Source organism: Scylla paramamosain, chromosome 7, assembly GCF_035594125.1.
Source record: "Scylla paramamosain isolate STU-SP2022 chromosome 7, ASM3559412v1, whole genome shotgun sequence".
NCBI lineage: Eukaryota > Metazoa > Arthropoda > Malacostraca > Decapoda > Portunidae > Scylla > Scylla paramamosain.
The window spans coordinates 8744905-8769341 of NC_087157.1; the positions used below are offsets into that span (position 1 = coordinate 8744905).

At 38.7% G+C, this 24437-nt stretch overlaps 1 protein-coding gene across 1 annotated transcript in view; it reads right to left on the reverse strand.

Moving 5' to 3' along the window:
• LOC135101994 (exportin-4-like) overlaps positions 1-24437 on the reverse strand; it is a 36921-nt gene that overhangs the window by 7549 nt on the left and 4935 nt on the right. The window contains exons 2-22 of the mRNA XM_064006577.1: positions 21612-21717; positions 21073-21248; positions 20554-20661; positions 20228-20344; positions 19462-19616; positions 16481-16595; positions 16136-16293; positions 15730-15904; positions 15061-15237; positions 14706-14795; positions 11595-11757; positions 10668-10845; positions 9341-9500; positions 8693-8862; positions 8079-8184; positions 6655-6835; positions 6087-6262; positions 5547-5702; positions 4731-4946; positions 2784-2936; positions 1815-1907 (exon numbers count right to left, since the gene is read on the reverse strand). Coding sequence (XP_063862647.1) covers positions 1815-1907; positions 2784-2936; positions 4731-4946; positions 5547-5702; positions 6087-6262; positions 6655-6835; positions 8079-8184; positions 8693-8862; positions 9341-9500; positions 10668-10845; positions 11595-11757; positions 14706-14795; positions 15061-15237; positions 15730-15904; positions 16136-16293; positions 16481-16595; positions 19462-19616; positions 20228-20344; positions 20554-20661; positions 21073-21248; positions 21612-21717 — 3129 coding nt within the window. The remainder of the gene's footprint in view (positions 1-1814; positions 1908-2783; positions 2937-4730; positions 4947-5546; positions 5703-6086; positions 6263-6654; positions 6836-8078; positions 8185-8692; positions 8863-9340; positions 9501-10667; positions 10846-11594; positions 11758-14705; positions 14796-15060; positions 15238-15729; positions 15905-16135; positions 16294-16480; positions 16596-19461; positions 19617-20227; positions 20345-20553; positions 20662-21072; positions 21249-21611; positions 21718-24437) is intronic.

Consider the following 24437-nt stretch of genomic DNA (forward strand, 5'->3'; position numbering starts at 1 on the left):
AAAATGTTGTATCAGCATGCAACAGATTTGTACTTTAACCCCTTCCTTACCCAAGACTGTTCTAAGGTACATGCATGCCGTGCACAGAAGCAACCTTGTGGTACCACACGATACAGCCATGGTACATGCATACCATGCTAATACATCGGTGTATCACCAGGCCCTGAGTGTGGATTTCAGCTTCTTCAGGACCTATGTAGCGGCAACATTCTTCAGAAACATGAACAAATGCTTGAGATGTTATTTTTAGATGCCTGTGCATAACAAGACTATCCCCCCTTTAGCCATTCAATTAGGTAGTAGTTTATTTTTCACACAAAAACTAAAGCAAATTTATTATTATTTTGTTAGAAAATACTGATATTATTCCCATAATTCACCCAAGAGACATGAACATTAGTTCTTTATTGTCTTTCCCTTACAGTGACTGATGTTTGCTTCTACCTGTAGATAATGGCATCTCCTGCCTCAGTGATGAGGATAAGACAGATATGGAGGAAATATTGCAAGACTCTCCACATGACTATGATTCAGATTATGAACCTCAAAAAAGATATAGGAGACAGTAAAACTGACAATGTTACTAGAGTAGAAACCCTCTTGGCAAGTGAGGGAGAGCAATCTTGTGATGACTGCTTCAGGGCTGCCCTCACCTGACCCAACTGCACCACATTTCACTCACTTATCTGACCCATCTGCTGATAAACAACCAGATATGCTTCCTTCCTTGAGACAAGAATTTACTGATGTGCACCCCAGGATTGTTGCACACAATAAAAGTGATCCAATGTCTATCCATCAGTATTTCAAACTTTTTTTTTTTTTTTGACTGACATTGTTTTGTTACTGTGTGTCTGAATGAATTAACATTTTCAGGTTTATCACTACCAATAATGTAGCACATCATGACTAACATGATAAATTTGGCATTATTCTGTACACACTCATTTTCAATTAAAAACATATAACCACTGAGTGATTTCAGATATTTCAGCATATTTGCATGCAAAGCATACATTATTATTACAATTTCTTCTACTAAGAAATAATTACTTAATGTTTTTATCTTAATGTACAAATATATTTGGAATGAAGTAAATAGCATTGAATTAGGAATATTATGCAACACTGGGCATGATTTTCATGTGCACAGGCAAAGGCGGTGCAGTATGGTAAGCAAACCATTGTTTACATAGGCGGAGTCTGCAGTAAAGAAGGGATTGAACACCCTCACACTGTATCCAGCACACAACACTGCTACATAGTTCTAATGCACAAAACATACATCATCCTACTCAACAACACATACTTACTAGTCTACCACACACTATTCACACCACACAGTATACAAAAAAGCAACAAATGCTTCACACACTTGTGTAAATGGGACTGAAATTACTTTACCTAAAGTAATCCACTTCCTAATTAATAAGCCTTAGAGGTACAAAACTTCAAAAGACATGAATGAAATCATCTGTCATTATGTGAATCTACTTCTAAGAAGGATCATGCAGAAAGGGCTAGCACCAGATAAGGCTTGTACACAAAGAAAAAGGTGAGAACCAATAATCTATAAAATTAAGTAAATTCTAACTATGATAATAATCTGTAAAGGCATCTGTTTCCTATATTAGCCTAATATTTCTCTACAAATACAGCAAGTTTTATATTTAGAAGTTTAAATTTGAGCGTAATGCATTTCATGCACATATTTTGGCCATATTCTCTCAACTTTGAGCATTCAAGTCATTTATCACTACAATCTTTGTTATTTCTGTTCTGGAGCTAAATGAAAAAAGCAGACTGACAAATACCTGGAAGCAGCAGATAAGTGTGTAGAGTGCTGCTGATGCTGCTTGCAATAGGTCAGAATTGATCTGCTGTGACAATATCAAGTCCAGGACAAGCTGTAAGTAACAAAGAAATCAATAAGTATTCAGACAAGTAATAGCTCATTTAACTGATTTATAATCCACACAAAGCTGAATTTTGGAGATATGGCATCATGGTGGATTTAATGGCTGAGATGAGAGAAGGTAGCCATTCCTTTATAACACTCACTCCTATACTCTTTCAGTAGCTATTGCTGCAGCACCAACTGTTATCAATACATATGATAGGATGCCAAATGGCATCAGACTCACAGTGCAGTCATTTGATCAGGCCACATGATGGCAGTAAGTGGCTGCATTTGTGACTGAAGCCACAAAAATTTGGTGTTGAAGATGATCTGGGAATGGTGATAGCAATACCTGATAGAAGTACCAGCTCAGAAGTGTCCACAGAAAAGTGATGAGTGGTTTTATGTACTACAGAAAAGGGTTTCAACTCAGTAAATGGTATCATCTTAGAATTACCTGGATTTTAATCTCTGGAACATGAAAAGCATCAGAGGCAGCAGTCAGAACCACACTATACTGAGCAGGATTTGGATGGGTAAAGCACTATGATGGAACAATCACTACAGTGCATCATTATATACATCATATCCCATCAGCAGTACTGGTTGTGTACAATATCTCTGCAATCGCTACAAGATATATAAATAGCTAAGAGACAGAGAGATGAAGGAGTGGAATGAATGTCATTGCAAGTGGCTTCTTTCACTTCCCCCATGGCATTAAGTGTTTTTCCATGATACTACATCTACAAATATCCTTTACCTCAGAGATGAAGAAGGAAAGACTTTATGAAGCTGTTTTGACATGTACAATGGAAAATATAGATTATCCAAACACATTAATTACAAAAAGGAGTTGCATGCTGATAAAGTATGACATTACCTTGAGAAAAGGCCGCAGCCCCTGCCGCACAGGCAGCTCTGGACCACAGTTTTTGTGGATGTAAGAGCCAAGCACCACAAGGAAGTCAAAGGACAATGTTCCTACATCAGCGCCAAAACTGGTGAGGCCCAACTCAATGGATGCTAGAAGGTTCTGTGGTCAAAATAATCATCAAAATCCTTCCTGTGTACAACTAAATTAAAAGATTGATAAATAATGGAGTTATGCATGATTTACAAATTAAAAGTTAGCAATATCTACTAAGAAAGAGGAAACAATGATGAGCCATACCTACTTGCACTTATTATCAAACTTCAAACTTATATAAATGATTCTCAATAACAAGAGATGAATACAATAAAAACTTATCATTTCTTACACTTAACACAATAAGAGATACATTCAGTATACACAAAAGTGCTGAGGGGAGGCTGTCATGTCATGCTTTGACAAAAAATATTAATGAAATGTTGAACCTTCATCAGCTTCACCAACACAATGGGTGGTGCATTTGAACAATCCTTTCCAGTCAGGACTATGGATAGTGTGGCCACATATGATATAAAAATAAATATGTACCTCTCAATAAATTAGTCAATACCTTTCTCCAGCAATTCCCTATATCAGTCAAGTAGCAGGGAATTTCTACCCTCTTTATGTGTCATGGTAAAGACATTTCTAAACTATTCTAATGGAACTTAATCTCCCAGCTAAATAGTAGATGTACTGCCTAAAATCCATACACAAAACTCAATGCATCAAAATGTGAAGAGATGCTTGGCATCTTTTGTCTTGACCATCCTGTTGCTACACACTAGACACATTACTGCTTTTATTTGGGTGTTGGATTTATTCTAATTTTAACCTCTTCACTACGAGTGCATCATTGCTTGCCCATACAACCATCTGATGACACAACAGGTGCATCCCTTAAATGTGTTCTACACACTGAGAATTTGAAATCCCATTTTCTGATGAAGGCTGAACAAGGTGGCCTTTGTATGCATCAGTCATTTAGATCTCTTGTTAGCCAATCATAAAACAATAAATGATTTAAGTACCATCCATATGGCAGCTCTCCATGCTAGCAGTGGGGGTGAGTCTTTGATGTTAATATCTGTATTCCTTACATTATGGATGATCTTTCTGACAATAGCAGGGATGATTATATCCCAGACATAGATAATAGTGATGATGATAATGATTTTTGTTGTGATGATGAGGCTGGTGGCCCTAAAGTTAAAAAAGGTTGGAGGTTGATATCAGACATGTTTTCTGACAAGTGTCCTGACTTACCATTGCAGTTTCTTTTTCACTCCTCTGGAATGAATCCTGCTCTTAGCTACTCATCACTTCTATCTTTCTTTGATGCCTTCAAACTTTTCTTCAATAATGAGCCAGTTGGCAAGTTATGTGACTGGGTGAACAAGAGAACTGCCCAGTTTTTTGTCAAATATTCCAAGAAAAATGGTCATGAGAACAAAATTATTTGACACCATGTTACACATGAAATATATACTTTTCTTAGTCAAAATGAGTTATGAAATAAATGGATTACAAGAACAAGCAAAATAATCCTTGAAGAAGATGCAAAAAATGTTACACAGCAACTGCAAACTATGGAAAGCAGTGGTGGCCTGCCCCTTGTATTGTGCTGCTGGGCCAACACTGCACACTTTGTAGTGAATGGGTTAAAAATGCTAGGAGTTCCACCTCAGCATGTTTACCCTACTGTTTCATCTGTTTACCTTACGACCTTGGGAGCTCCACCTCAGCATGTTTACCCTACTGTTTCAGCTGTTTATCTTACTATCTCAGGATCCACACCATGATCATATGGTTGAAAACTGTTTTCATGCCGCTATTCACTTGAATGAGAGAAGTGGGAGTCTATCAAGCAAGACTAAAACTGTGCACACAAGACCACAGTGGTTCTGAGCCACTCACCTTCATGAGCTCCTCAGGCAGCATGCAGACCTTGCTAGGATAGATCTCAGCAATGAAGGTCACCATTTTGAAATACTGGGAGCACAGAGAAGGCAATTTGAGCAGATCCCGGGACATGAGTGGCATGATGATGTTGAGGCCAAAAAGACACACGTCTGCTGCTGCCACCACTTCCTGATCCTCCCCATGACCCGATGGTGCCAGATCGATGAAGTCCTGAGGCAGGTCAGGGTTAAGACTCCAGCAAAAAACACAATCCTCCCAACCCTTTCCATGATTGTCCCATAACTCCACACTGTGGAGTTATGTGTGCCTTAAAGGCAGGCACACAAATACACACAGAAAAAAGATAAAAACAAGCATATATATATATATATATATATATATATATATATATATATATATATATATATATATATATGTGTGTGTGTGTGTGTGTGTGTGTGTGTGTGTGTGTGTGTGTGTGTGTGTGTGTGTGTGTGTGTGTATATACAGAGAGAGAGAGAGAGAGAGAGAGAGAGAGAGAGAGAGAGAGAGAGAGAGAGAGAGAGAGAGAGAGAGAGAGAGAGAGAGAGAGAGAGAGAGAGAGAGAGAGAGAGAGAGAGAGAGAGAGAGAGAGAGAGAGAGAGAGAGAGAGAGAGAGAGAATGACATGAACATATATAAGAAATAATATATGGTGGGGAAAAGGCAAAATTAATGTACCAACATGGACACAAGACTAGTCAAGTAGAAAACAGAAAGACTAGAAGTAATAAGAAAACTACGATGAGAGTGAGAAAACTAAGATACATAGGTTTAAGATGTGAGCCTCTACCTTGGAGAGAAGGGAAGTGAGTAGTTCCATAAGCAGCTGCAGATCTCTCCACTGGTCCTCTTCACCCCGAGCCTCAAGAGTGCGCCTCCCAATGTTGTGCTTCGCATACGTCCCCACCAGATGAACTGAAGCCTCATACAGCTGCTTACTGGCACTCTGATGGAGCAAGATCCAAGGGCATCATAAGATGAATGGTAAGGATGCTTTTCAATTAAAAGGATTTCTAAGACCATGCTTCTGAGTCACTAGGAAGATATCAACCAATTAATAATTAACTAACAAAAATTTCAATAAACCAACAACTTACATGTGCCTCAAATAGTGGTGCTTTGCTAAAATATGTGTCTCTTATAATCTCAACTAAATAAAACTGATACTATATGATATTTTCACTAAGTATTCAAGATACATCAATAGGAAAGAAATGCTGTACTTCAACACCCATACAATGCTGCCACAAAATGTCAGGGTATTCTTTAAAGAACAGCTCCAACAAATGTCAGAAGAAGCCACCATGTTTGAAAAACACTCAACACTTACTGGTGTCAGATAGCACAACATGCGACGGCCACACTCCACAAAGAGCTCCAGCACTGTCTCCACCACAGTAGGATAGTTGTGATAAAGATCTAGAAGCCGCACACTGTCTCCAAGCACACCCACCAACCAAGAGAAGAGGCACTGGGCAGTGGGCATGAGGCAGCCTTGCACAGCACCTGCACACCAACAAAAGCATACCTGTCTTACCAAATTATGGTTTTGGAGAATGCATCCATAGAAAAAGTTTGTACCCCTTCAAAACTACATTTGAGGATACATAACAGCCCAAGTTCACCCATTCAAGAGCACTGACAGGGAGGAGGGGGAGCTTACCAGTGATCTTGCATAATCATATTCTTATACAAAAATCCATAACCTATCCCATCACTGGCTGCAACTTCAGTGTGTTTATACTGTGATAGCAGCTGAAGATCTCCAAATAAATCTTGAGAAATTATAGACCATAAAAGGAAGAGAAAGAGGAAAAGTTGAACTACAAGACTACATATATGACAATCATTGAACTACAAGACTACATATACGACAATCATCAGTGTTTATCACTTACCGATAAAATTATCAATGTGGTACAGCACTTGTTTCTTTAAATCTTCCTGCTGGTACTGCTTGGTAAAGGTTTCTGAGGCCATGAGTTGCTTGAAAGAAGTAACAGGTGGGTCCAGCACATGTGACCAGAACTGTGTGCGAGCATCAGGATCTCCAATAGCAGCTGCACACATCACTAGCCCCTGCAGAAGTAAGCACAGAGCAGTGTAGTGTAACCACCAAGAATAGCAACAATGGTGTAAAGATTATCACACTTGGCTCACAACTAAGACCTTCATGTGAGTCTCTTTCCATGTTCTAACCCTTGCTCATGTAGCTTAGTAGGTACAGACCAAAGTTGAGAACTTGTGACCTGTGTCAGACAAGGACAATGCATCAACAGTCCTGCTCTGTTACTTGGCTATAAAATCCTATAGGAGCAGATGTATAGCAGTCCTGCCATCCTGAGGGAGTGTGAAAGTTGTGTACGTATTAGATGTCTGAATTCATAGATACAGATGTCATTTTCCAATAAGAAAACAGAGGCAGATGTGAAGGTCAGACTAAGACAACTACTAGATGTAGATGTTTTCTGAACATTCACAATGGATTAAGAACCATTTCTTATATTGTGGCAAGCACATAGTGACTCATAACTAAGTAAAGAGCCTCAATGTAAACAAACAGTTTTCAGCACTCAGGAATAATCCCAAGCCACCTGTAGCCCTCTCGATGACCCACAATCCCATCACTACTGCACAACTGCATTTTCCCATTAGCTTCTCACAGCACCAAGATGTATAAGTGTTATGAAAACTTTCAGTTTGGCAGTAAGTGGGTTGCTCTTATCTGTGTCACTCTGTAATGCTTCCCTCACTTGATCAGGGACAAAGAGAATACCTGTATAGTCTAAACAATGTCTTCTGATAAGTTCATCCAATATGTAAATCATTTAAACAATGTCTTCTGATAAGTTCATCCAATATGTAAGTCATTTTTTTGAGCTGAAGATGTTGTGGAGCAGCCATCTTGGCTGTGGGAGCATCTGTCATAAGCTTTTAAGACGGGGTGGCAGGTGTCCACAAATGGATTAATCCATTTTACATTGACTCCTATGGGGAAAATAGTTTTGGTTTCCAAACATTTTGGATTTAGAGCAGAATTCAGAAACAAATTAAGTTCAAGAACTGAGGTCCCATTGTGTGTGTGTGTGTGTGTGTGTGTGTGTGTGTGTGTGTGTGTGATATATATATATATATATATATATATATATATATATATATATATATATATATATATATATATATATATATATATATATATATATATACACACACACACACACACACACACACACACACACACACACACACACACACACACCACCAAACTCAGATGTCCAGAAATGTGGGTCTTGAGTGAGGCAGTGCAGAAGATGAGAGTTACCTGCATCAGTCCCCGCTGAGCCATGGAAGAGAGTGCCCCTAGTGTGCCACTCTGTTGCAGCGCCACAAGCTCCATCAGGCCTTCTGTCTTTACTAAGTACTGTCCCCTGCAACAGAATAACAGCTTTACTAGAAATCAGAAAACTTAAATGATTGCACATAATATTCTTTTTCCAATATAATAATAATACTTTAGAAGAATAAAACAGACTGTATTGCTAGTTTCCAAGCAAGAAACAAAATGTATCAAATCGTATATTTTTGCTGGAAACTTTTGGTTGTTGGAAATTTTGAGAACTTGATATTTTTACCTCTAGATCTTCAGTGATTTCATCTTGAATGGAGTTGGTTTCATTCTCAAATTTTCAAACATTGCTGTGAAAATCTGAGACTGATTCAGCATTCTTAGTAATATAGATGTTAGGGAAATACCCAAGAAAAGAACACAATCCAGAAATATGGTTTGATACAAAAGAAAACTATGTATACATAAAAAACGTATAAGTTATTAATAATACATGAACATAAAGTAGATAACTGATCTATTTATTTATATCTCTGAAGCCTTACCTCCCTTCATGGACTTCCCTCCAGGATACCACTTCTATGTCTTACCTCTCCTTGCTATCCACCATGGTTACTAGTAGGTTGACAGTGTCCTCCACAAGGTTTGGCTCAGCACTGCGAAGTCGTAGCATCTGCTCCACCACAGACAGCAAATAATTGAGGGTCCATGCTGCACCCTCAGAATCTCGCCCAAATGCCGAGGTCAGTGCCACACTCAGCTGTTTAAGACATTAGACAGATCCATTTTCATAATTCAGTCATGCTGGTCATTATAAGATATCTGGCTAGCAGCACATGATTTTTTCTCCAAATATACATCCATTTATCTGAATCAAGATGATGTAACCAAGATAAAGCATCACTGCTTCATCTCATTGTGAGGATAAGTGGCAATGAAGGTGGTTTCTCAAGTCCCCTGACTTGATCCCCTTTTGAAAATAAGTTGAGAGTATTTTTCAGACCTAGCTGCAGAATGAGTGGTCTGGCTGTCATCCCAACATACAGGAATATATCAAGAAATAATAAATAAATAAATAGATAGATAAAAGAAAAGTCCTTTATCTGGAGTGCTCTGGGCAAAAGGTATTCTGGTTTTCTACTTTTTCAAATAACATTGAAGAAAACCAACTGATAAATGAGTCACACAGAATGAGGAATAGAAGAGGAAGAGAGAGGGAGGGAACAGCAGGAACTTGCCTCAGTGTAGAAAGATTCATCAGGCAACAGGTATGAGAGACAAAACCGCCTGAGGAACCACATGAGTGATGACGACACCTCAGGGCTGAGCAGGTGACCCAAATTGGCCTTCAGGGCTTGGGATTCCGTCTCACACAACCTCATCACCATACTCATCAGCCTGCAACACCATATTCATTGGCTTGCTTACACTACTACATCATCACAGATGTCAAGCTCATTAGCCTACACCACCACAATTACAGTATAGTGTGATGAACTGCCTCCACCTCCTTTTTCCTACACTACCATAAAGAGGTATGTATTATGCACATTAGCTTTTATCACTACACAAAAAGTACACTACATTCACTTTTCTATACCCATGTCACTTTCTATTATTATTTTGCTTTTGTCCCTTAAATCATGCATTTCACACACCATTTTTAATCTTTTCTTGGCAGTGCATCTATACATTATACATATATATATATATATATATATATATATATATATATATATATATATATATATATATATATATATATATATATATATATATATATATATATAAGAACTTCCTTCCTTTTAACATAAATCTGTAATTGATGACTAATATTATTAGTTATTATAACACTCTTAAGCTGACAGCCAGTCATCTTTTGTTCTTCACCACGGCAAGATGTTCATAGGAACTCTGAGATCCTATTCTATCCTCATAACAGAATAACTGTCATCTATTAGAAAGAAAACTGTAAAGAACTAATACTAAAACAAGATGGAGAGCAGGGAAAACATATTCAGTTCATAAATCCTGGTTGTTACATTTATAAAGGGTATGGCTAAGTTTATATCTAAAAGCAAGGAGGATGTGAAAAATGTGAAGGAAACTATACACAGACAGTGACAAATGGATGATGGTCAGCAGTCATATATATATATATATATATATATATATATATATATATATATATATATATATATATATATATATATATATATTTGGTTGTACACCCTTCTTCCCACATACCAGAGACTTATTACTGACACTGTAGCAGTTAGTTTATACTGCATTTTGCAATGTTCCAAATAAGAAACTTCTTATTTTCATGAGCAATCACCCAGTATAAGCATCTACATTAGTTTTAATCCTACAGAATACATCATAACATTCCATGTTAGTACTCCGTTAAGTGTATACTCTCTCTCTCTCTCTCTCTCTCTCTCTCTCTCTCTCTCTCTCTCTCTCTCTCTCTCTCTCTCTCTCTTTTTTAGAGTAAGAAACTTAAAATAAACCCTTACAACCAAACACATATGCAATATAGTTTTATATTACAAGTCTAGGCACCTTATGAGAGGATCAGCAGCAGCACTGTTGGGCACCTCACTTGGCATCTGTGCAGGGGTGGCCAGGAGCCTCAGGGTGGCCTCCAGGTTAACAGTGGGTGCAGCATTGACAGTGTAGGTCACCATTTCAGCTGGGATGAGAGCAGTCTCCCCTTCATTGTCCATAGTGGTGACATGGCCTGTCAAATGGGAAGGATGTGATCCTTGACTGACTGGCAGCTCATTATAGGAAAATTCATTATCAAGCTGCCATCCCTCACCAATGGAGGTTAGCTGAAACAAGGCCTCCCCCCCCCCCACACACACACACACGCACGCACACACACACACACACACACACACACACACACACACACACACACACACACACACACACACAATTGTACCCCATGAGCATTTCTTCAAATTAAAATGAAATATCATCTTATCCTCTAGGGTGGAATAAGAGACAGCTCCTCACTAGACACTCAGCATAAAGATCAGTTGCGCAGCATACCCTTGCTTCTCTGCATCAAGCCCTGACACCAAAATCTATCTATCCCAGCAGCACCTGAACTCATCAGCTGATCTGACTAGATGTAGGCACTCCTCATATGAAGGCCCATGAGTCCATATCTCATTTTATACATTCATAACTGTTCTCCAATCATCCTTATGTGCAACTGTTCATCTTTGCTCCTCAAACATTCTTATTGCATCCAATGCTCCTAACCATAGGATTAGAACTCTTGATATGGGCATGTTGTTAAAGTGAAAAGGAATGTAGAAAAAATTACATGTAAAGACAGTAGCAAGGTAAAACTCTTCTACCAAGGTCATCTCCTTGAAGTTCTGAAAAGCTGGTATCAGATAAGACAGACAAGCAGACACACCAGGCATTTGGCTACAAGAACAAATACATGCCTGGCACCAAAATCACCACACTCACCGGCTATAAGAAGAAGCCAATGTATGTCTTCATACAGTTGGTCGAGCTGTGTGTTCTGGGCGATGGTGAGGTTGTTGGTGTGGATGTGGGTTAGCTGTGCACGCATGCGGCTAATGCGGTCCTCCAGCAGTTGGGTCAACAGAGGCACACTGTATTCAGGAGCCTGAGGAACACAGCACCTGTCAACACTCCTCAAAGGGCAGGGAACCTCACCTGCCTACCATGCTGCACTACATTTTCATATCTATTACCTAACATACAAAGTGCCATGCTTCTACAGTGGTCTTATAATAGTGAGGGACTTTATAAGTTGAATTAATGGATTTATGACTATCAGATTTGTTCACTTATTTTCAATGATTCGATACTACTCAATTATTTGCTTAAAATATTATATCTCAACTGCTTGCAGTAAAAAATGGATTATGTGAATTCAAGAGTTTTCATTTTCAAACCAAGAGCAGGTGGTTTCTGTCAGTAAAACAGTGATGCACATTGGTGAATATGCCTCTGGGGTTGATTATTACTCTCAACACTATAGAAATCAAATAGTCAGAGGGTCACCAGATCTATCATATGTTAACAAAGTTACCTGTAATACAGTCATGATGCAGTTCCTATCACTACCCTCTCCTCTTTCTCTCTCAAACAGTGATCCCAGCCTTCACTACCATATGATGTGAATGAATTGTGCTGATGTTGGAATAGAAACCAATAAAAATCTTATCTAGAAAATCATCAGTGACACCAGATACTTAGCTGCCACTCTGCGAGATGCCATAAACTCTTTTATGTTATAATAGGCAAAAATTTTCAAAATATATATACTTTGTGAACATGTCAGGCAAATTTACAATATAATTAAGCAGTATTTTCATCTTTCTTGGCTTGCAATGCAAAATAAATATACTGAATTGGAAAAATAAATATATCATGACAACTGGAAGATGTAAATCTTCTTGGCACCTTACCACTTGTTACCATAAGACCACTCTACCACACCACATACCATCACATTCCCTTACAATACAATAAACTTGTCTCACTGCCATGCTGCTCAACCTAAAGACATCCCACCATCTCCAAAACACAACTTGATTACTTCTATCACATTCTACTATAATAAACTTCTTTCATCACCATGCTACTCTATCACACACAAAGCCAGAGCATCCTTCCTTAACCATACCTACACCACACACTACAATATTGTCCTTATCGTGTTCATCACTTATTTGTCACTTCTTACAGTTTAATGTTGCTACATCTCTAATTATATATATATATATATATATATATATATATATATATATATATATATATATATATATATATATATATATATATATATATATATATATAAAGCAAGATGAATGCACTAATATAGACTTGAACTTCTGAAAACACTTCTTAAAACCAACATTTTCTTTTTTATACCTTTACTTGTTTACCTCAGGTTATGTGGTAGAGCATTTCTGGTCTCTTGTAGTTAGCAAATACACACATAAAGGAGGGCAAGAATGCTAGCCTTCTGATCTTACATGACTGCAATGTCACAATTCCTTGGCTTATATGAGTATCTCTCACCTATTCTCTACTAAGTAAATAAAGGCTGCATCTTGAAAGATGACACATATAAACTGTCTATGACTGGCCACAATTAAAACTTACATTTCCTTGGCCATAAGCTAGGTGCACAATCATTCTATCACCAGGCCCATAAAACTTTAATTTAATTTCAGTCAGGTTTTCAAAAACAAAGTTTAGTTAGAAAGTAATATTTCCACAAAGCTTCTTCCTAGATTCTTAACCCCTTCAATACGGTGATGCCTACGTAGGTGTCATGATGCACTAGTGGAATATACAACAACGCCTACGTAGGCATCATGGTTGTATTTTATTTTAGCTGTTGTTGAGCAATCCTGTATCCTGTCTTAACTTGTCTTGCCAGACTCTATTATGTCCTTGAGGTCCTATTGCTCCTCCCACCCTCCCTGTTCCCACCAGTCATGTAAATGAGCTACCCCATGCCCCACCCTCTATCCAGAATGAGGAAATCTCATTGGCAGAGCCTTACATCATAGTTTTTCCCCCCCTATGGTCCTTCCCTTATCTTCCATATCCCCCAATCCTTCTCTTCATCCTACACCCCTTTCCACCAGGGAGGAGACATGGGGGATACAGTTTGCCCCTTCCCTTATTCATTCTTTGCCCTCTTACCCTCCTCTCCCTCTTTCCTCCCTACATTCTCTCTCTCTCTCTCTCTCTCTCTGTGTGTGTGTGTGTGTGTGTGTGTGTGTGTGTGTGTGTGTGTGTGTGTGTGTGTGTGTGTGTGTGTGTGTGTGTGTGTGTGTGTGTGTGTGTGTGTATGTGCTGATGCAGCAGGGAAGATCATTTTATGACAAGTACTGATGAATGAAGGTAGTTTCCATTACTTATATTTTGACGTGTGTGTGTGTGTGTGTGTGTGTGTGTGTGTGTGTGTGTCTATATATATATATATATATATATATATATATATATATATATATATATATATATATATATATATATATATATATATATATATATATATATGGAGAGAGAGAGAGAGAGAGAGAGAGAGAGAGAGAGAGAGAGAGAGAGAGAGAGAGAGAGAGAGAGAGAGAGAGAGAGAGAGAGAGAGAGAGAGAGAGAGAGAGAGAGAGAATTATAGTATTAAAATTAGATAAGTTACTGCTTGTGGGACTACACCATACACGAGCAGTGTGTGTGTTTAAGCATACAGAGTCGTGGTTAAATTAACATTGGAAATGTTGTTATCTTTTTTTTATGGACTTTCCTAAACAAGTAGGGTTTTACCAAAGAAAATAGTTTGATGCAAGAGAGAGAAAAAAAAAAAAAAAAAACTTACTGCATACACAATTTTACTTTGTATGAGACGTTCCACGAACACAGTCCATATATATATATATATATATATATATATATATATATATATATATATATATATATATATATATATAGGGACTGCAAGTATAATCACTATCACCACACAACACTAAAACTATAACAGCAGAACTACTTGACACAACAACTTTAGTCTGGCAACCAACACAGCCACAAACTCACCTGCCTCCCACACAGGCCGATGAGGACTAGCTGCTCCTTGAAGGCCACACGGTCTGTCTGTACTGTCTCAGAGATTTCATCTGCATCCACCTTAAGTAAAAGATAGAGAGAATGAAAAGCCTGCCTCCTCTCCTCATTTCCTTCCATTTAAGTGAAAAAGAAACTGCTGAAGATCACTGATTGTTGAGGATCAAATCTAATCATGGATTCTATGCACATTTCTATCTTTTTTTATGAAGTACCATCTTGCATGTCTTTTCATTTTTTTTTATCCATAGGTCTGTGTTAATTCTAATAATTATTCTGGTAACAGATATGTTCTAAACACATATATAAATGTATGCTGGACACTTACTGCTACTCTTGAACCATCTGGAGGTGCCAAGTGACACTTGAGGTAGGTGTCAAAGATGAGGGTGGCACTTTGCTTCACCTGGGAACTGTTACAACTGCTGCTCTCCTGCAGGATGCACACCCAGGACTGCAGCATCTGCTCAAAGGCCTCCATGTACAACTGGTCCTCATGATCCAGCTGGAAAAGCATCCAAAACAGTCAGCACACAAATATATAGGGAGATGTGTAGGAGCGCAGAACAGTAGACACAGCAAATTTGAAACTACTATAATTTAGAGCCCTATGTAATTCCAAAAGCCCTCAGTAAACATTTTCACTGCTTTCACTATGCATCCTACTGCAAATACAACCCTCAATAACTCATATCCACTGCCTTCATTCCATTAGCATATTGCACTTGCATTTGTCACTTCACACAATTATGCCATCTTCATTTCCACGCTCTTATCACATTCTGCCCTCACTATATGAGGCTTTGAATTCAATTACATCATGTTTCCTCCTAAAAGATGGAAGATTAGCATTACTTCAGGAAAATTAAAAACTTTATTGATGTGTCAAGAATTAAACAATTTCTCTCATGTTGTACCAAATAAATCAACCTTCAAAATACCTGCAAAGTAACAACTTAATATGTTACTATCCTCTCTTAGACAAAGTGACACACACCATTTCCTCATGAGCAGCTCCCTGGGCAAATTTGAGAGTGAGGGCAGTGAGGTTGTCCACCAGCTGCCGTAACATCTCTTCAGGCAGCGCCACAAGCACTGATGGTGGGAAGAACAGCAACAACTTCCTGAAGATGTTGCTCACCCCCAGTGCCTCCACCTCAGTGATCTCTATGCTGCAAGATGACAGGAGGATATGTATGAAACCCATTAAAATATACACTTACTTTATATCTACTCTGGCACAAAGAGGCAAAACTAAAGGCAAATATCATCACTATCCATGATGAAATTACCCTACATCTTCCAGCAGGTGACTCAAAGCTGGCTTATTTAACTTTGTTCACTCTCTGATGAAACTGTTTTCTTTCCTTACCAGACACAAACAATTATCACAAAAACCTCACCTTGAAAGTAGAGAGAAGAGACATTCCAGGTACTGTGACAGGTACTTGATGCGGACCTGCCTGTTGATGAGGACAGCTCCATTGAGAGATGCCAGCTGTACTAGGCAGTTCAGAGCACGATGACCCAAGTTCCAGTCCTCACGCACCCGCCAGTATAGCTAGGGGAACCAGTAGTTCTGTCACTACTTCCATATTGTGTCATGTATATCATTACCACCACATCCACCAGCAATACTACATATCAACATTACTTTTAACTATATGCCATAACTATACATCTCAATATCACATATCTGATGATCCCCAAATTCATATCTACACACCAACACTCATATTCAGACACACCTTGAAGAAGAGTTGAACAATAGCTGGATCCAGGAAGGTCTCCCGCCACTGCTGCCCTGGGCGCAGCGAAGGGTTCTGGTCTTGCTCAAACACACTCATCAGACGCTTGGGCAGTGTATGTTTGTTAAGATTAATAGACTGATAAATGTAACTCTTTAGAAGAGAATGTTAAATTACTTCTAATTCTGAATTGCAAGAATGTTCTCTTAAAATAAATAAATAAATAAATAAATAAAATAAAATAAAAAAGCTGAATCAAAGTGTGACAATTACAGCTGAATGTCAAAAGTAACAGAACCTAACCTTCAGGCATCTGCTTTCCAAAAAAAAGTCAATGTACTTCTACTATGAGCACTTCCTTGGCAGCATAGAAAATAAAGTTTTCTAGAAATTACCCAAGACTGGAGTAAGAGGTGATGTGTCTTGAGGAAGTTGTGTACAAATGGAATAACTAATAATTCTTGGGTGCTGTGACAAGCAAAACCTGAGCTGAAGTTAATGGCAAAGACTTATGGATAATATGAATATTCCTAACTGCCCATGGGACAGAGGCTGGAATTTGCATCACCCAACAGTGTCCATTATAAAGAGGTGCTGAGATTGAAGAATTGTTGCAAAATCACTCCATGATATGCCCCTGATGACTGTTACTTTCAATACCAGAAGCTTGATTTGCTATACTGGACTCTGATGGAAATATGATAATAATAGTCTATCACAACAAATGAATGCCATAATCACAGTTCAACAGAACATACTCGTACATCCACATGTGTGCTGCCACTAAAGGCAACACTATCATGAAGCACATTCTGAGTCTCTTCCCTTTTCCAGAAATCTCCTTTCTTCAAAACTTCAATGTTCACCACCATCTTTGGTTTTTCCTCTCTCTCTTCATGACCTAGAGTAACTGGTGCAATACCCTACTCGTATTCCTGACCATCTTGGAGATACAGCCAACATTCTTGACCTTTTCCTAATCTCTAACACTTATGCTTATGCTGTCACCACATCTTCTCCGTTGGGCTCTTCCAATCACAATCTCATATCTGCATCTTGTCCTACTGATCCAATCCCTCCTCAGGATCCCCCAAAACAGAGATGCCTCTGGCATTTTGTGTCTGCTAATTGGGGAGACCTGGAGGTATTATGCAGATTTTTCTTGGAATGACTACTGTTTCCGTGTCAGAGACCCAACTCTATGTGCTCAGCGTATAACAGGTGATAGTGTCTGCCATGGCGGTGTACATTCCTCACTCTTTCTCTCAACCTAAACCTTCCAACCCTTGGTTTAACACTGCCTGTTCTTGTGCTAAACATGATAGAGAGGTGGCCCACAAAGTGTACTTGAGCCTTCCATCACATGAATCTCACGAACTTTATATTTCTGCCAAGTCTGTTCTTCAACTAGCCAAAAACTTCTTCATTAATAGAAAGTGTTAAAATCTTTCAAGATCTAACTCCCCACATGACTTCTGGCACCTAGCCAGAAACATCTCCAATAGCATTGCTTCTTCACTTTTCCCTCCTTTATTTCAAACTGATGGCACCAATGTCATATCAACTATTTCTGAAGCTGAACTCTTTTTTACAACCTTATTTCTGATCACCAGTGTGGGTTCTGTCAAGGCCTACTGGTGATCTGGGTTTTCTTACCAAGTCCTGGTCATCCTCTTTTAGGGATTTTGTTGAAACTTTCACTGTTGTCTTAGATATATCAAAAGCTTTTTGATAGAGTCTTGCACAGAACTTTTATTTCCAAAACTTCCCTCCTATGGCTTCTATCCTTCTCTCTGTAACTTTATCTCAAGTTTCCTTTCTAACCACTCTATTGCTGCTGTGGTTGACACTCACTTCCTTCTCCTAAATCTATTAACAGTGGTTTTCCTTATGGTTCTGTCCCGTAACCAACTCTTCCTATTATTCATCAATGATCTAAACCAAACTTCTTGTCCTATCCAGTCCTATGATGATGATACCACCCTACACTTTTCTGCATCTTTTTGTAAATGTCCAACCCTTCAGGAAGGAAACAGTTCATACAGGCAAGCCACAGAACACCTGATCTCTCTAAAATTTTTGATTGGGGCAGAGCAAACTTAATATTGCTCAATGCCTCAAAAACTCAATTCCTCCATCTATCAACTTGACACAAGTTTCCAGACAACTATCCCAACTTCTTCAATGACATTCAACTGTCCCCCTCTTCTACATTGAGCATCCTCAGTCTGTCCTTTACTTATAATCTAAACTGGAAACTTCACATTTCATCTCTTGCTAAAATAGTTTCAATGAAGTTAGGCATTGGAAACTTCACATTTCATCTCTTGCTAAAATAGTTTCAATGAAGTTAGGCATTCTGAGTTGTCTGCCAGTTTTTCTCACCCCCCCAGCTGCTAACTCTATACAGGAGCCTTATTCATCCATATGTGAAGTATGCTTCACATGTATGGGGAGGAGGGGGGAAAAATTCCACTCATACTGCTCTTTCAAACAGGGCGGAATAAAAAGCTTTGTCTTATCAACTCCTTTCCTCTGACTACCTTCAGCCTCTTTCTCATTGCTGCAATATTGCATCTCTTGCTATCTTCTACAGCTATTTTCATGTCAACTGCATGCCTCCCCTACTCCCATGGCCTCACTACACACAACTTTCTTCTTTCTCTCGCCCCTATTCTGTCCACCTCTCTAATGCAAGAGTTAACCAGTATTCTCAATCATTCATCCCTTTCTCTGGTAAACTCTCTCTCTCTCTCTCTCTCTCTCTCTCTCTCTCTCTCTCTCTCTCTCTCTCTCTCTCTCTCTCTCTCATTGTATCATAGCGTATTGTCATCTACGTGAGGTGGTTCAATAGATAATAAAAAATATAAATAAATAAAAAAATTAATTAATATACACAACATGCCACCTCATACATATTTTATGTCATATGTACCAAACTATACATACATGTGCACACACAGTAATATAAAAGGATATAGTGCAGAGAGATGAAGGACCAGGTGAGGGTAGTCTCTGCTATGACCAACAGCTTCAGCAACAGTGCGGACAGTTCCTCACTCATCTTGCCCTCCACTTTCACCACCTCTCCCAGCAAGTTCACTATGAAGTGAAAAATCCGCCTTAGATCTGTTCCCTGAAGAGTAGACAAGCAGTTGCTATAGTATACTATTTTTAAATAGAAAGGACTAGTAATAAAGTCCAAATAATTTAAATTATTTGGACTAGCAGGCAGTTTCAAGTGTTACTAACTCCCTATACATAACACAGATGGAAATATTCTTGTCATGACTGTCTTGGAGGGAGTTTCTACAAGGGCAATACATTACAAGTATGATAGAAAGACAGCACAGTACTATTAGGTATACTGTCTATACACAAAATGTAATAAATTATTTGGAAGAATACTACAACTGTCAATACCTAACAGCAAGAGAAACAATTTCTAGGTGTTAAGAATATAAACAAATCATAAAAACTGAAAAGAAAGGACTGGCAGAAGCCAGGAATGAGTGCATGAGAAGGCATATGAGGGAACTGCTTTTGCCACGGTCACCCCACTGCACTAAGGTTTCAAAGGAAAGTGCATAACAAATCATGAGAGCTATTTCAAAACTCTCATAGAAATGCTCTCTCTCTCTCTCTCTCTCTCTCTCTCTCTCTCTCTCTCTCTCTCTCTCTCTCTCTCTCTCTCATGCAAAGCACTTAAATGACAAGCAGATCTTATCCATAGCATGCAAATCTGACCTCAAACTGCTTCTTGGCTTTGAAGTGCGTCTCCCAGGTGAGGCCTACATCTGTGGACTTGACAGTCACAGCATACTCCTGCATGAGGGCACTGATGATGCTGCAACCTATCATCCTCTGTGGGGGAGTTATAAGGGATCATAAGTGGTCTGGAACTAACAAATATTACAATCCTGACACTAGATTTTTGTAGTTTTTAATATGATCATGTAGTACCTACACCTAAAAAATATGTGAAAAGAACATCTTTGAATTGTGAAAACCAGTTCAAGTAACCTCCAAGTGACAAGAATAGGACATCAAAAATTAACTGCCTCAGGTCTCACCATTGTGTTGTCACCAGAGGAGACAAGTTGCTCCACCTCTGTCAGCAGGCGTCCACGGTCCTCTCCCTGATCCTCCACACTCCCACGCTTCACCATGATACCCACCACCTGCCATGAAAGACAGCCTCAGTCCTGCTCTCAGTATTTCAGGGCACCCTTACCATACCCATGTCCAGTTGAATTCTCCTACTACTGCAGGGCTCCAGCAGCTAAATGAGCTTTATGAATAAGGAATAATTAATGGATGGTCTTGTTTAATAACAATGCCATCTAACTAAGAAACTTCCTACCTCCACACAATAAATTAGTGATCTAAATCACAATGAAACAATAGATACTAACATAAGCAGCATCTCAATACTGTGTTATCAATGAAAATAAGGACCACCAACCTTTTATTTAACAGTAAAGAGCTAACACATACAAAGTATCTGACCACCTGCCTTGTTGTCCATATACTTTGAGCATTAACATAGAGACCTGACCATTAACTCACAATCAGCACCTTCCTCCACACACCTGTACAAGGGTCTCCCGGACATAGTGTGGAATATTGCGTCGGTTGACCACATAGTGAACAATGTACTGCCGCAGCTGCAGGCTGTCCTCTTTGCTCAGATCCCGCCACTCTCTGATGACACCAACACGTAACAGTGTAGCTGCCTCAAACAGGAGATAGCTCACCTGTGAAGTTTCTGTAGGAAGAAAAATTTATATGCTAATATACACAGTTTTGTGAGCTGACTTACATCGGTGAAGTTATAAGATACTTATGATGTCATATTTTGCATGGTTCATGAATTAAAAATGCATCACATAAGTTCACCACACAATTAGAAAAATAACTTTGCTTTTTTATTTTTTTATTTTCACTTTTTTAAGATTATAGTATGTCTCATATGCACAAGATTTGAATTAATGACTGGCTTTATGTAGTAGCAAATATTATATATAAAAAAATTAATTAATCTAATTAATTAATTATTTTTTTATCATTATTATTATTAATAATAAAAGGTGTTGATCCCATCCTGAGGATGCCAATGCCCACCACTCACCTAACAACTGACGACACAGGTTAAAGGGGTTCTTTGTATTGCGTAGCTGGAGGAATACCTGCTCTGCTTCATGACGTTGTTCTGATGTCACCAGATCTGGTGGTGCCTGCAATACAAACATAACCATGGCTTGGTAAATAATCCTATGTGAGTTCTGAGAAAAGTATCAAAAGATAATATACTGAGGGGATTTGGTAGCAGAGGAGTGAAAATGGGAGGTTTCAATGCTTAAAACAAATTATAATTGATGTTTATCATGGAATAACCTGGAATTGACTGTATTAATGAAGTAATGAGAACAGACAGGATCAGATTATTTTTGGGAGAAAGGATGGGTAGTCTAGTGGTTAGATTTTTTTAAACATTATGTAAGAGGATCACTGGCCAAGGGCAACAAAAAAGAATAAATAAATAAATAAATAAATAAATAAATAAACAACAATAATAATAATAATAATAATAATAATAATAATAATAATAATAATAATAATAAATAAATAAATAAATAAATAAATAAATAAATAAATAAATAAATAAATAAAGACCCACTCAAATGAATCTGAGAGGCCACATTGGAAGGAATTTGAGGTATGAGTTGCCATGGCCATCCACCACCCACATCCGTGGACATTAAGTTCAAGGTCATAATTGACAAATTTATCACCAAAGATCTGCATCTGCATCCTTATAAGAGACCTGTGGTTCTGTCTGAGACTCTTTGCATGGCAGTTGCCAGCTGTCTGCAATACTACTCCCCACATGCCACCTTTGTTCTCCAACTCATGTTGTCTCCTCATTGCCTGCCAGGCCACCCACCATAACCACCCTCTCTGTTCCTGAGGTCAGCAGTGTATGCTGAATGTCAGTTGCCAGCCTTGCTGCCTACTGCTGGCCCTGCTGTTGGGTCCTTCACTTCTATAGTGCCTTCCACTGCTGTTTATCAGCCTTTGGTCAGGCTTGTTCCCTGCCTACCTTCTTTTGTCAGCCTGTGCTGTACTGCCTGCTGGTCTGCTTGCTCCCATCAGCTTATAAAACTCTGCATCTGGCTGTTCCTGTCAGCCTTTGGTACTCTGCCAGCCAGTACTGCTGCCATCTTTCCCAACCATCTACAGTTTTTTGGGCTACTGTTTGATGAAGTATTAATGTGAGTACCTGGCACATGCCTTTTATGTCTTATCAACTTTTTTTTTTTTCAGTACAGTTATTTTTCCAATTTTCCCACCGCAATGTTATTTTCTCCAATTTTTACCATACTTTGTTAGGCACTGGACTTCTTTCCCCTTAGTTTGACACACCTAATGACATCACAGTGTTTTTCCTGGTCTGTGATTCATTGTTCTGACAACACAGCTTGTGTGAGCCTTGTGACTAGCCAGTGTTTACATCACATGTTTTTTTCTGACTCTGTGATTGGCTTTGGCACAGTATTTTTTCATGCCTTTTTGCTGGCATCCCCTGCTCAGATTCTCAGTGACTGATGTCCTTATTTTGTGTTACCGTTTCATATCTTACACAACTATGCACAAATTACACCTTTATCCACATACAATGGAATCTTGGTTCACAAAAACTCCTGTTCATGAACAGTGTTTCAGTGTGCCAACACATAACACCTCACACAAACAGGCACTGGTTAGTCCCCTTCATAAGGGTCTGTAATAAATGTGTAACTTGGGGGTGATTAGCATACACTGACAAGTCTCTTAGACATCAGCTATCTTGTCACTGATCACAGACATTAAACTCAAACAAGGGATGTGAGGTGGAATTTGGAAAGCACAAGCTGTCATGAGTAGCACAATTATTCCTGCTTTACAAAGATTCATATGCTCTTAATATTTCCTTCCAGCCAACACATGCTCAATGCAAGGTGAGATTTTGTGTCTTTTCCTCTCTAATCATCATCTTTGCAACCATCCTGAAAATCAAAGAAGTGGCAGACTTAATATGAAGGCATGCAATTTAATGAAGGTGGGAGGGGGTAGATAGGACCCAGATCTAACTTGCCCTTAAACAGATGTGAAGGGTCCTGACCTTGAAATCAGGCTATAACGTGATGCCTAAGGCACATGTCAGTGTGTGATAATCATCCACAAGTTGCAGTAGGGTGATAGATGCGTGTATTTACTACAGCTCCTTGTTAAGGTGACTAGCTAGCATTTAGTCTTGCAATTTTCCACAGTTAGTATAATTTCATTCTATATTCTCTGTCACAGAAAAAATCATTTAAAAAAATTAAAGGAAAAAAAAAGAAAATACAATGTTTCTGAGGTTGAAATGGATTATTTGTATTTACATTAATCTTAATAAGAAAAACTGTTTCACTTTGCAAACAATTCAGTTAGCAAACCGAGTCATGGAATGGATTAAGTTCGTGAACTGAGGTTCTACTATATTTCATGTTCTTATTATTATCATTGTTTTGTTTAGACAGTACACACACACACACACACACACACACACACACACACACACACACACACACACACACACACACACACCTTTATTTTTTACTACTGCTTGTGACCTGTGTGTGACTCAATGTCCAATGCAGTCATACTTTGTTAAGCATGAGGCCATGCCTAGGTGTGGCTGAGCAATGTGTTAGGCTTTGCTCTCTAACTGCTTGTCAGTGGCTGTCACCCTGCCTCAAGGGTTGGACATGTGCAGGTGTGTGTCTCACTGTCACACACTACCCTGTACAGTCCAGACTTAATATATGCCATACAGTCAACAACATGTATCCTTTACACATGGAACAACACACTGACAACAGAGGGATAGATCCTTTCCAACTAGAATACTTTCAATGTTAAATGCAAGGAA